Source organism: Engystomops pustulosus, chromosome 3, assembly GCF_040894005.1.
Source record: "Engystomops pustulosus chromosome 3, aEngPut4.maternal, whole genome shotgun sequence".
In the NCBI taxonomy this organism is placed as follows: domain Eukaryota; kingdom Metazoa; phylum Chordata; class Amphibia; order Anura; family Leptodactylidae; genus Engystomops; species Engystomops pustulosus.
In genome coordinates, this window is record NC_092413.1 from 24,883,876 (window position 1) to 24,896,883 (window position 13,008).

The 13,008-nt window shown below is 42.3% G+C and overlaps 1 protein-coding gene across 2 annotated transcripts in view; it reads right to left on the reverse strand.

Moving 5' to 3' along the window:
• The window catches only part of FBXO11 (F-box protein 11), a 52,145-nt gene that overhangs the window by 5,919 nt on the left and 33,218 nt on the right, over positions 1 to 13,008 (reverse strand). Inside the window, exons 6-17 of one of the 2 annotated variants that reach the window (XM_072140316.1) lie at positions 11,914 to 11,997; positions 11,712 to 11,844; positions 10,964 to 11,070; positions 9,204 to 9,315; positions 8,994 to 9,100; positions 8,770 to 8,907; positions 6,646 to 6,863; positions 3,271 to 3,356; positions 3,070 to 3,164; positions 726 to 848; positions 544 to 629; positions 15 to 91 (exon numbers count right to left, since the gene is read on the reverse strand). In XM_072140316.1, coding sequence (XP_071996417.1) covers positions 15 to 91; positions 544 to 629; positions 726 to 848; positions 3,070 to 3,164; positions 3,271 to 3,356; positions 6,646 to 6,863; positions 8,770 to 8,907; positions 8,994 to 9,100; positions 9,204 to 9,315; positions 10,964 to 11,070; positions 11,712 to 11,844; positions 11,914 to 11,997 — 1,366 coding nt within the window. The remainder of the gene's footprint in view (positions 1 to 14; positions 92 to 543; positions 630 to 725; positions 849 to 3,069; positions 3,165 to 3,270; positions 3,357 to 6,645; positions 6,864 to 8,769; positions 8,908 to 8,993; positions 9,101 to 9,203; positions 9,316 to 10,963; positions 11,071 to 11,711; positions 11,845 to 11,913; positions 11,998 to 13,008) is intronic. The other variant, XM_072140317.1, reaches the window with a different exon arrangement.

The window sequence follows — 13,008 nt, forward strand, 5'->3', positions numbered from 1 at the left end:
CCACAACAACTCACCAGAATTGTACACTAGTATTCCGCCGTTCTGACCTCCCCAGATCTTGTTGCGTCGAATTTTAGGGTTGCTTCCGGTTCTAGACATCAATGGATTACAGGACATAGACTTAATTACACCACAGCAATACCAAAGAAAGAGGGGGAGCATATAATACTAAAATAGTCAGTTTATTGGATACAGTTTAAAAATAGAACATGTAAACAGGGTGGTTACAAGGCATGAAATATGTAGGTGCTGGGCAGCAAATGCAAATATAGAAATGAGTAATAATTAACATTCATAAAGTGCATGGTGCAAGGCCAGAAGATTGATACATAGTGACAGGTAATATTACATATAAATGGCGATGCATACAGACGCACTAGTGTTACCTGATGGCATATGGTAATACAGCACAAGGGATGAGAGGCTGCCCAGCACCTCCCCGACACGTGTTTCGTCCGGAGAGGACTTTGTTAAGGGGTGGTTAATTACACCACAGACTTGTTAAAAAAGACGATATATTCTTGGAAGAAAACGTCCACTTACCGTATCTGAACCCCGGAATACATGTGGTTGTAGATATCGTTGTCTTCTAGTACTCCATGGCCGTTGTCGTAGAAGTATACACCAACCTACACAATACAAGCATAAACATCAGCTCATGTACTGAGGAATGTACACATATACTTTGCAGTGTATCATCAGAATCCTGTAGTTTCAGTCTGTACCTGTTTCCCGCTGTGTATCCTGTTCCTCCGTAACACTGGAGTGCTTCCTGTCGTCACCCAAACTCCGGCCAAGGTGTTGCTATAAACTTCATTCTCTTCAATTACACCTTGCCCTTTTTCATGCTGAAAGCAAAAAAATCTTATAAGCATCAGGGAGACGGAAGATAAAGTATCTACAGAATATATCAGTCATGTTTATTATAGGGCAATCGTGGTAATCGACTCTCCGATGTTAAAATAATTCATCTGGTATAAAGGACCAGAAAGCAGGGAGTTTACACTGCTCAGTAACAATGTTCATTGATGGTCGTTGTGCCAGTGCAGCATTTGAGCTGGATTCATGGTGCTGAACTGAAGTCGTCCAGCACCGAGTAAGGCCCCTTCCACACTTGCGTTTTTCACGCGCATTTTCTGCGCGTGCTTTTGACGCGCAGAACTTGCATTGCACTCTGACCCATTGTAACCAATGGGTCTTTACAGACTTGCATTTTTTTTTCACAGACTTTTTTTTAACGCGTGTTTAAATCTTGACATGCTCTACTTTTGCAAGTCACGCGCATGAAAAACCGCACCATACAAGTCTATGGAGACGCTTCAAAAACGCATTGCACTCTTAGACACCTGCAAGTGCAGTGCAAGTGCAATGCGTTTTTCACGCATCAATTGCCATAGAAAAGATAGAGCTCAGTCCTGAGTCCGCGCACTTTCTGCGCGTGAAAAACGCATTGAAATTGCATTGAAAACGCGCGTGAAAAACTGAGACACTGAACAAACTGACTGAAAACTGATTGCACTCTGATCGCACCCTGATCAAACTCTGACGTGATCTGCAACGCAAGTGTGGAAGGGGCCTAACAATAGCAGCCAGACCTGTAACTATACAACCTGCAAAGGAAATCTACCATGAATATCCATCATGATAAACCAAGGACAATTACTCATAGATCCAGGCCTTTTTCCTTCTAAAATCACCTTTGGTAATGTCCCACATAGAGCCCTTCAGGCTCCTTTACAATTATACCAGAGACCCCTCCATGCTGCATCTTCACAGGCCGTTACACTGCAAGAGCACAACCCACTCAGTGTGAGATTACAGCAGGCAAAAGGAGGGGGTCGCAGAGTAGAGGGAGTGCTGAAAGAGCAGGGAAGAGTGACAGTGTAACAACCTTAAGGACCCCTTTGATTCCATTTTTTCATTTCCTACTTTCAAAATTCCCAAACTTTTTTTTTTTTTTTTTGATACATTTCCGTGTACAGAGCTGTATAAGGTTTGTTTTGTGCGTAACAATTTTACTTGCCAGTGATGGTATTTAATATCCCATGCCGTGTACTAGGAATGCTTGTCATATTTGTTATCCATGGCCTCCTTCCTTCTAAAATAATCTTTAAATCCCTTGCTGCACCATGATGTTCCAAAAAGTTAATAGAGCAAAAGCTAGTGAATAAGGGCAAATGGATTGCACCAACCAAAAGAATAAAGGGGAGGTGCCATTTGGAGAGCAAAGTGAAAGCCGTAAAAACAGGACCCAGAAGAAAATGGGCCAAGTCTGTTTTTTGTCAATTTCGCCGCATTTGGCATTTTTTTCTCCAGCTTCCCAGTACACAGCATGGGATATTAAATACCATCACTGGCAAGTTACACAGAAAACAAGACCTTATACAGCTCTGTATACGGAAATATCTAAAAAAAAAAAAAAAAAAAAAAAGTTATGGAATTTATGAATTGGGAAATGAAATGGAAACAAAAACTAAAAAAAAAAAGGGCTATGTCCTTCAGGGGTTAAAATTATGCTAATTAGACATAAGGGGTCTGTGGGTGTCAACAGAGCCCCACTGGGCTTCACAGGCTGTTACACTGTTCTCTGCTCTTTCAGCACTCCCCCCCCTTTGCCTGCTGTAATCTCACACGGAGTGGGCTGTGCTTTTTCAGTGAAACAGTTGTGAAGATACAGCATGGAGGGGTGTCTGCCAATGTCCCACAGAGTCCTTCAAGCTCATTGGCATAATTGCAAAATTTGATTTCAAAAGGAAAGACGCCATGGATAACAAATGTGATTACCACAGTCACGATCCCTGGATCTATTAGTAAGTGTCACTGGTTTAACCTGATGGATTTTGACGTTAGATTTTCTTTACTTTGCAGCAAGTTTGTTTGAACCACCTGGCATGTGTGCAGTGCCTACCAAGCCCTAGGCACGGTGTCTGGTTAGACACAAGATCGCGATTTGTATCTGAAATGGCACGACAGACACTGTGCACACACATGCGAGGTGGTTCCTCGGGAGGCTATTGGAAGAAAATAAAGCACAGTAAAAAAAAAAACAAAGCAGAGTTTAAAGCTCACCACATAAATGCCGCCATGCTGACCGTCATGGATTTTGTTGTGTCTGACAATAGGGCAGCTGTTTGTGCGAATCTGAATACCCGCTAAAGCATTTCCTGTAGACAGGGGGGAAGAAAGAAAATTTAAATTTTAAAAAATTATTTTTTTTAAAAATTGATAATACAGATTAAATACAAGATGCTCATGGAGACCACGACTTACCATATATGTCATTTTCTTCTATAAGGCCTCTTCCGTCACCAAAGATATACACACCCCCTTGGTTTCCATTAAAAATTGCATTTCCCCTGGGGGGGAAAAAAAGGGAACAACTTTGTTGGGTATAAAAAAAAAAATTAAAAAGTAATGAGTCTTAAGCAAAGTAAAAAAAGAAAATCAATGCTTCCACATCCTTATGCTGCTGAACATATTTACAGGCAACTCTACATTATAACTCATTTATGTGCAGTGATTGGCAGCTTTTTACCTTGGTTTCCCCCTATTCCCCACTACTGTATATGAGGGTTTTCTTTATTTGTGTCGCCGACGCTTTGGGAACCTATAGCCACTGCTTACCGATGCTGGTTTTGGGTTTTATGTTGGAGGAGCCGCAATCTCAATGTATGTTCAACAGCGGCCATTGCTCCTGTGCTTCATAACCGGAGAGAAGACTGATCTCCTCTTACATTACAAAGCACAGGAGGTGCAAGTGCTGCCGATCTGTTCCCACCTAGTCCTACGCTCCGAACTCTCTCTGATCGCTGCCATCTATGAATGACATGAACCAAAAAAAAAAAAAAAAAAATCACAAGATCACACCAGACCAAGCATCCGACAAATATATGGCAGGCAATAAAGAAAAATTCTTATGAGAATTATATTGTATCCTTTGGAAAAGATCATTCCTACCCACTGCATATTGATCCAGCAGCAGAAACTGTAGACACGTGTTATGTATAAATCTATGCGTTAAAAGGCTGGTACACTGGTAAAAGGCTGGTACACTGGTAAAAGGCTGGTGAACTAAATTTTGGTAAAGACATTTGATCGCACAAAGAGCAAAGAGCAGTAATAGCAAGGGCATCCGAGGACTTGTGGCGAATACTCAACATTGTAATGCATAAGGAGACTATCCAGGGTCTAGTTTGAAGAGGAAAAGGGAAAAAAAAAAAAAAAAAAAAAAAAAAAGTCTAAACTGGACCAAATTTTAAATAAATAAAATCTCCACCGGAACCAAAACTACACAGAATGTGGGGGGAATCCACAACTAAATGCATTGTGCGCCCCTAGTGAAAATCCCTCTGAATGGATGAGCTCTATGCCGGGTCCTGAAGAATGAGCCAGGAAGTCCCCAGGCCCAGTCATCACCCACTTGGCATGGAGGTGTGTGTGTGTGTGGAGGGGAGGGGGGGTCTGTAGTTGCAATTAAGGGGTCCAATTTAAAAGTGTGTGTTGTGTACATTTTGGGTGTCGAAACAAGTCTACTCCACTAGCACATTTATCAATGTATGCACAGATGATATTTTTTACATCTATTTTACAGTATTTAAAATTGTTTTTAGCCCACAGATAAATCAAAAAGAAAATTGTCCATTAGGACACATAAACCCATTAGTCACTAAAAAATAACTTTTATTGGTATTCATTAAAAGATGGGACTAGCGTCATCCAATATTGTATATTAAAATTGCCAGAGTGCAGGGGGCGGCAGGTCTCACTATATCAGAGTGGTGAGTAATTACAAGTTGAAGCACATAGGTCAATGGTTAGATCTCGGATGCTGATGGTACGCATGCAAACGCTGCGTTAGGAATACCGCAGATCGTATTCTATCTTGTATTGTGGGGGGACCCGTGCAGATTTATTGGGTTCAATTAAATAGCCATTTCGGCATCGTATTATCCCTATGATGCACAGGTCAAACTCCCCAGTGAGAGTAGTGCTGAGCTCACACAATGCAATGTGTTTTTTTGAGCATAGACTAACCAAGGACTCAAGTTTATTACTAATACCGCTAGCTAGCTGTATAATATTGCTCCCTAAGTAGGCTGTCCGTCAGCTGCCTCTGTATTAAAATCTAACAAAATAGCCCCCCCGACATGTTTCGCCACATGCCGTGGCGTCCTCAGGGGGATCGGGGCCAATAATGTGGCACATTGGACCCGTCGGTAAGCTATATAGATTTTGATAGTGACATCATCACTGGGGGCCTGATCGCGCTATCCAATGGTAGTGCGGTAGGCTCGATTCTCCTAACCAATCCACTGTGCGCCCATTTGGTAGCCAGTCATTAGGGGTACACCCCTTGTTTTAGTTGGTTGATACTCATCATGTGGTACCGCCTCAATAGTGAGTCAGAAGGTCCAGTGCGCAATACAAGGTCCCCCACAATACAAGATAGAATACGATCTGCGGTATTCCTAACGCAGCGTTTGCACGTACCATCAGCATCCGAGATCTAACCATTGACCTATGTGCTTCAACTTGTAATTACTCACCACTCTGATATAGTGAGACCTGCCGCCCCCTGCACTCTGGCAATTTTAATATACAATATTGGATGACGCTAGTTCCATCTTTTAATGAATACCAATAACAGTTATTTTTTAGTGACTAATGGGTTTATGTGTCCTAATGGACAATTTTCTTTTTGATTTATAACTTACCCAAACCCAGTCACAATGTGGTCTATGCAGTAAAACCCTTTTGAATATTTTTCATAGCACACAGATAAGCGCCAAAGTAATTTTCAGCAAAGCCCCGCATGCATAATAGCTGATATATTTTTGTAAATTTTGGTTATACTTGCTAGCATTTACCTACTCTGCCACTTTCTTAGGCTTCATTGTGTTCAGTTGCTGCTAGGTTCTTACACCCACGCCTTCCCCTCTTCCAAATATTGGCTGCGCACAACAGGGACCACAAAGCGTTTAAGACCTATATGGTTAAACAGATTTGGGCCCCATGACACAAACACATATGGAGGTCTTATGCTAGTTGTACAAATGGCAGCAAGAATAAGGCCGCCATAGATGTGCAGTGTACAGTGAACACGCACACCCCTCATCTTGCTGTAGTTGCACGTCGCCTTATGGAGAGGGGATCGGTGAGGCTCGCTTCCCCCTATCCAGTCAGCGGTATGCTATGCCCGGGTTGCAGTGCAGTGGTAGTATACATTCATCTACATGAATCCTTACTCTAGGCCAGTGGTTCTCAACCTGTGGGTCGGGACCCCAGTGGGGGTCGAACGAGCAAAACCGGGGGTCGCCTAAAGCCATCGGAGCCGAAATTTTACTGTGTTTTTACTGCGAGTTGCATGGTTTGGGTTCACCACAGCATGAGGAACTGTATTGCGGGGTCACAGCATTAGAAAGGTTGAGAACCACTGCTCTAGGCCCTTGTATGATTTACCAGACTGAATCTAGAATCACAGAACTGATCTCAGCATGCCCATTCAGTATAGACATCCTATACATTCTGAAGAAGGACGCAGTAGGTTTGGCAGAGGACACTCACTCGTTGGGCAAAGGGCTTTAAGTTTTCTAACTTGACGGCTCCAATGAAGTCTTGTGAGGCAACGTGCGCAGGTTTGCTTACCGTATGGTCGGGTCACTATTTGAGGTAATCCAGACACCAGCAAAATTGTTTGCATAGATTTTATTCTCCAGGAACTGCCCTCTCCCTTTTTCGTGGACGTAAATCCCTCCGGTTTGGCCGTGGTGAATTTCACATCTGACCACTGTGGGATTGGCGTAGGCTTTAACTTCAAAGCCGGCTATTCGATTTCTATGTATGTTGCAGCTTTCAAAGTAGCCCTGTAATGAGAACGCCATACATGAGCAGCTCTAATTAAAAGGGTTTACATTCTCCACTTTACATAAGGTATGTACAAAGTGCACAGACATGTCTGTAGGGAAGGACTCGTGCTCTGACCGCATTGCATCCACATTTGAACAGCCCATTTTCATGGAGCCTTTCGCTTGAAGAGGTTGTCTAGGCACATCAAGAGGAACAGTAATTCCCCACTATCCACAGTCCTGCAGATCACTACAATGGGGGTCCTTAGGACCACAAATGAAATAAGATGTGTGCTGGCGCTGGCTCTGTTCATTTGGGGGGTACAACAGGCCCCCCGTTTCCCTGATCTGTGAGGTCCCACAACCAATCATCAAGCGGATAGGATAAAACTTGTTGAGGTTGTACAAACCCTCTAATGCCAATTAAATACAGGAAGAGTTGTGAAATGTTAAGACTCAACAAGACTCACATGGGCCACAAACTCTTATGATTTATTTTTGAGTGTTTCACATTAGAAACAAACAAAAAAAAAATCCTATACAAACCATGTCATTTTGTGTGGCAGAAAATCTGACAGCCAACTAGTCCGTCTGGAGAGTAGAAACTTCATGAAAAGTTTCTTCTAGGCCAGTAAAACCATCTGTGTGATTGATAGACTAGAAAATTATATGCAATAGGTGATGAAGGTCTAATTATCTGTGGAGTCACACGCGAAGAGTGTAATTCTCCAGTACATACACGATGGGTTGTAAAATATCCACAGATTATGGTAATCCACAGACAGGGCGTGCTCACCGACAAATACTGGCCATACAGAACAAGTAATCCCAAAATAATAAGGTAGGAAAGAATTTAAGGTGAAGCTGCTTGGAGGGATATTTATGGGAGAGCAGTGAATATATAACAGAACCCATCATACTAATTATGTAATTACAGGCAGTCCCCAGGTTAAGTACAAGATAGTCCCCGGGTCTGTACTTAAGTTGAATTTGTATGCAAGTCGGAACTGCATATTTTATTATTGTAGTTCCAGACAAAAAATAATTTTTTGTCCCAGTGACAACTGGAGTTTCTAGATTTTTTGCTGCCAGGATTATCAATAAAGCTTCATTACAGACACTTTACAGCTGATCATTGCAGCCTGGGACTAAAGGAAAGCATCCAGAGAGCTTCAACAGAGGTCACAGGGGGTCGGTCTGTAACTAGTGGTCGGCTGTAAGTTGGATGTCCTTAAGTAGGGGACCGCCTGTATTGGAATAGTTGCCAACAAAATTCTCCAGAAACGCTCCAGAACTCCCCCACAGTACATCTACCAGGTCAGAGTGACCTTACACCCCGACCTAATATATATTTAATGAAAAATCAATATACCTGCTGCTTCAATTACTTGATTCATTTCCACCCATCTGCCAGCCACTAATAATACCCTCTACTTCCCTGATTTGGGATAAAAAAAGGGATGCCTGCAAAGCAATAGAGATAATGTGGGGATCCAGGGATCTCAACCAATCATCCGTTATATTTCCAGGGCTTGTCCACTTTCAGCAAATTGATATTGTGTAATGAAAAGATATGCATTTTTCCAATATACTTTCAATACCAATTCCTCATGTTTTTTTAGATCTCTGCTTGCTGTCATTCTATAGAAAGCTTCATTTTAATTCCTGTGGATAAAGACTGGTCCCTGTGGTGCGGTCATGTGATGTCACAAAGGTGCACTGCTCTTTATATCCATGGTCATGTGAGGTCACACAGGTGCACTGCTCATTATATCAGTAATCAAAGCTGTGCGATACAATGAGTGGTGCACCTGTGACATCACATGACCAGGGATATAACAAGCAGTGCGCCTGTGTGACATCCCTGGTGCACGGTATATCAGAGTATTCAGAGCTGTGTGATGTGATCAGGAACAGAACTTGCCATGCCATGGTCAAACGTGAACACGCCAACATCTCGGCCATGGTGAATATGGTTTCGCCTAATGATTGGATTGCCGTGATTTTTAACCCATATACCAGCTAGAGCGTTATTGGAGATCTCATTGTCTTCATAAATACCCTTAAAAAAAACAAGAAATCGATCAAACTCTATAATCAACTAAATTTAAAATAAGAGTGAGAAGGGATGCAACAAAACATAGTTACCTCTGCATGGTCAGTGATGTACAGGCCTACGTTTTCACAATCACTGATGTTACAGTGTTTGATGGTGGGACAAGCCCCCTGGCCACTCACACACACTGCCGAGCCGACTGCAAGGAGGAAGCAACAAAAGGCGACAAGATTACTACTATTAAAGATGACACTAGGAGGTATTCAGGGCATCTTCAGCGTAAAGGGAAGCGAGTCACGTACCTGTGCAAGTGCTGCGGATAATACAGTGATCGATGACCGGACTGCAATTCACTGTGATCTCTAAGCAATGGTGGGCGTTGTGGTGCTGGGCAGATTTGTCATCAGGATTAAACTAGATGGGGACAAAATAAAAAGAATTATCCCTCTGCAGAATACATATATAATTAATACAATCTGACAAATATACTACACCTATAATTGTACACAAATAATACAATGTTTTTGTAGTGCAACATAAAACATGTAATGTCTTCAGGTATCCAAAATAAATGCTCTCTGCACAGGATACCCCTTAGTGCCACCTAGCGGAGGTAGATGCACCCACCCCTCCTTGCAGACCTATGAGACCCTTTTTTATTGTTATGATTTGGCTCAACATAGATCGTCTCCTCATGTATAATGAATGATATTGTAAGATGTCCCTATGACTTGACAGCATCTGTACAATATTTTTCTTCATAACACTATAACAAAGTTATTTAAAAAATTAATCCTCCTCCTTAACCCCTCTGCCAGACAACCCACATCTACCAAATTTCTTTTCTTTCCAAGACTGATATACATCTCTGGATTTTAGCATTTTAGGAAATTCTTCTATTAAGATACTTATTTCGCCCGCAAGTCTGAAGAGTATTGCCAAAAAGGCAGGTTGCTTCAAAATCACAAGACCACCATCTACAGCTGAAGATGGTAAGGACTAGACTGATGCCTCGGCACCTCCTGCTATGCACCCACACCCATATGTGATTGGTGCTAATTTGGTTATCATCTGGCATAATATATGCAGTGATTTCCACCCAGCCAAAGCTTATGGGTGTAGCTGGTGTGCCCGTCACACTCGCTGATGCCACCTTGACTTGTTTCACAACTGCAAAACCAAACTGGTACACTTAAAGGGCATCTACCAACAGGATGAAAGACTGTATGCAAATGAGCCAGAGGGGCTTCAGGCACCATTAACACCAAAGGAGTCTAGAGCCCCTCAGGCTCATTTGCATACAGTCCTTCATCCTGGTGGTAGATGCCCTATGACAGTGGTGGCGAACCTATGGCACGGGTGCCAGAGGTGGCACTGAAAGCCCTCTACATGGGCACCCTTGCCATCACCCCAGGGTAGAGCTTGCCAGACAGGACTCAAGGACTCTTGCCATCACAGGCAGCCGAGGACCCTAGAAGGAAGTTACAATGATGATCCAAACTTCTTCTCCTTCTTTCTACTGTATTGGTGTCCTCAGGTGTCTATAGATTTTAAACCTGTGACAGAGCAGGGGGTGAAAAGTTACTGCTTAAATTGTTGCATTGGCTCTTTGTGAAAAAAATGTGGGTTTTGGTTGTAGTTTGGGCACTCGGTGTCTAAAAGGTTTGCCGTCACTGCCCTATGACAATAGTCATACTGTGCACCCCCCTCCCCACCATTCCTTACACATCACTTACCGACCCAGCTGATCAGCACAAAGCAGGAACGGCTGTCAGTTTACTACAAAAGCCCATGCGGTGTATGTGACCTATGTATGCGATACAAAACACAGTGTAACATGATTGAAGTCATTGTTCTGTATGACGACCCTCATGCTCCATACAGTGTCGTTCTGACCACAACCTTTGTATCTCAACGGCAGTCTCATCTCTCCCACCGCGGTGGCCACAGATAACACACTAGCTCGCGTACTACCAGCATTGGCGGTAAGAATCGTACATGTATAGAACCATTTATGATAACTCTATACATGTTTTGCCACAAAATGTTAGAATAACCTTACCCTGATGGTCATATACCCAACATACGCATCTTCTGAGCCTTCCATGAAGACAAATGTCGAGTCTCTAGTGTTTTCAATGATCACCTTGTCAGCAACTTTTCCAGGCGCTGTATGAGGTCAAAAGAAAGAAAATGATCAATTGTCAAGAAATTCTGTACTGACTGCAATATATATGCACAGTATAATACCAAGCAGTACCAAAGTAGTTACAGAAGAGCTCTACTTCATATAGACCACCAGCTTTAACTAGATAGAATGGTAAGGTTTGCAGATTTCCCCTTATTATGTGTGTTTGACAACACCAATGCAAAAACTGAGGTGTGAACAGAGCTCTTCGATATGTACCTAGACACAATGTACGACAGGGAGACCATCATACACCCGTGCAACGTGAAATATTCTGCTCATATCTTACATCTGCAGTGTTTCTTCTATCCTATTGTCATTCACAGCTGCAGTGAAATTTCTGCAAACTCATGAGCTCACACCTTCCCGCAGATCCTACCATTTCAGCAGGTTCTGCTCATTTGCATTCTTCAAGGCATTTTCTTGACACCAGACAATATTACATTAACACACAGTATATAATAAATTAATAAATGTAATAACCCCGTTTTACGCCCACAAAAAAAAAAAAAAAAAAAAAAAAAGGAAGCTGCCATACTGGGTCGCACACATAGCAATGACCTTTTGTGTAGTACGTCCACACACAGTATTGTTACAAAGACATTACAGAGGGAGACATTACCTGCACCGATCATAGTAATAGGAGACTCTATGTAGATCCATTCATCTGTGTAGATGCCAGAATGGACAAAAATGAGTCCGTCAAAGTGAGCTTCCTGTACGCCGCCTAACGCATCCTCAATCGTGTCATAATACTAGGAGAAAAAGAAACATTTAACCCCCGTCCATGTGCGGCGTCCGTACATTCGCGGACAGATACTCACCAACATGTTTTCCCTGCCTTTATATCTGGTCGGATTGCTGTAAAAATGTTCTGCAAAACCTGGTTTAACATGTGCTCCTTTATACTGAAAGGGAAATCCACATTTTAGTCATTGGTAAATGCCCAACATACATTTTGAGGTTATTCATTTCCAAGAGATTAAAAGGGAATCAATTTGACCGCCCAAATCTGTACACACTGAGGTTTTGTCCCTGGTAACCAAACCTGTGCAGGCCTGAGAAAAGTAATTATTCCAAGATTGCAGCAGGGGCACATCCTCACACAGCTGTGCTCTTAGATGTCCGCGTTCAAAGGGAAAAAGTTAGCAGTCTTCTGGTTTAGCACAACCACATTTGTTCAGCACAGGTCAATGCAGTATGTTAAGCGCACAGCAGTGGGAGAACACAACACAAGTGCACCAAGTCCAGCTACAATCCCAGACTATAAATGCATTTTCACAGTTCTGCAGCCATTACCGCCACAAATGTATGGTTACACAGATCTCCAGGACTGCTACCTACCTGCTACCTAAAGTCAAAAACTTTTAAAAGGGAATCTGTTCAAGTTATTTTTTAAGGGGGGGGTCAGAACAACAACAACAAAAAAAATTGAGGTCCTTTCAATACACAGAAAATATCTGTTTATTTCCATGGTGACCCACAGCAGAAACTAAGCAGTCATTGCCTGTGAGTCAAAAATGACTGGGAAACATTGAAAGGACTATGATGCTATGATGCATGGAGAACTGTCCCCAGGGTAGTGTTTGGTCAGGGAAATGCAGCTACCTACACGATCCATGTCTCTGTGACTAAACAGGTTTGTATAATTAAATTGCAAAACGGAAAAAAAAAAACTCACTTTAAAAGGAGTTGTCCAATGTAAGCAGATTATAGACATTACAGCAAATAACATATTACACAAACAATATCATTTAACTCTTCCAATATACTTTCTGTATCAATTCCGCACTGTTTTCTAGATCTCTTGCTGCTTTCATTCTGTAGGAAGCTTCCTTGTTCACTTCATGTAGATAAGACTCCGCCCCATGGTCATGTGATGTCACCCAGGTGTATGCCTCATTAGCGTCACACAGTGT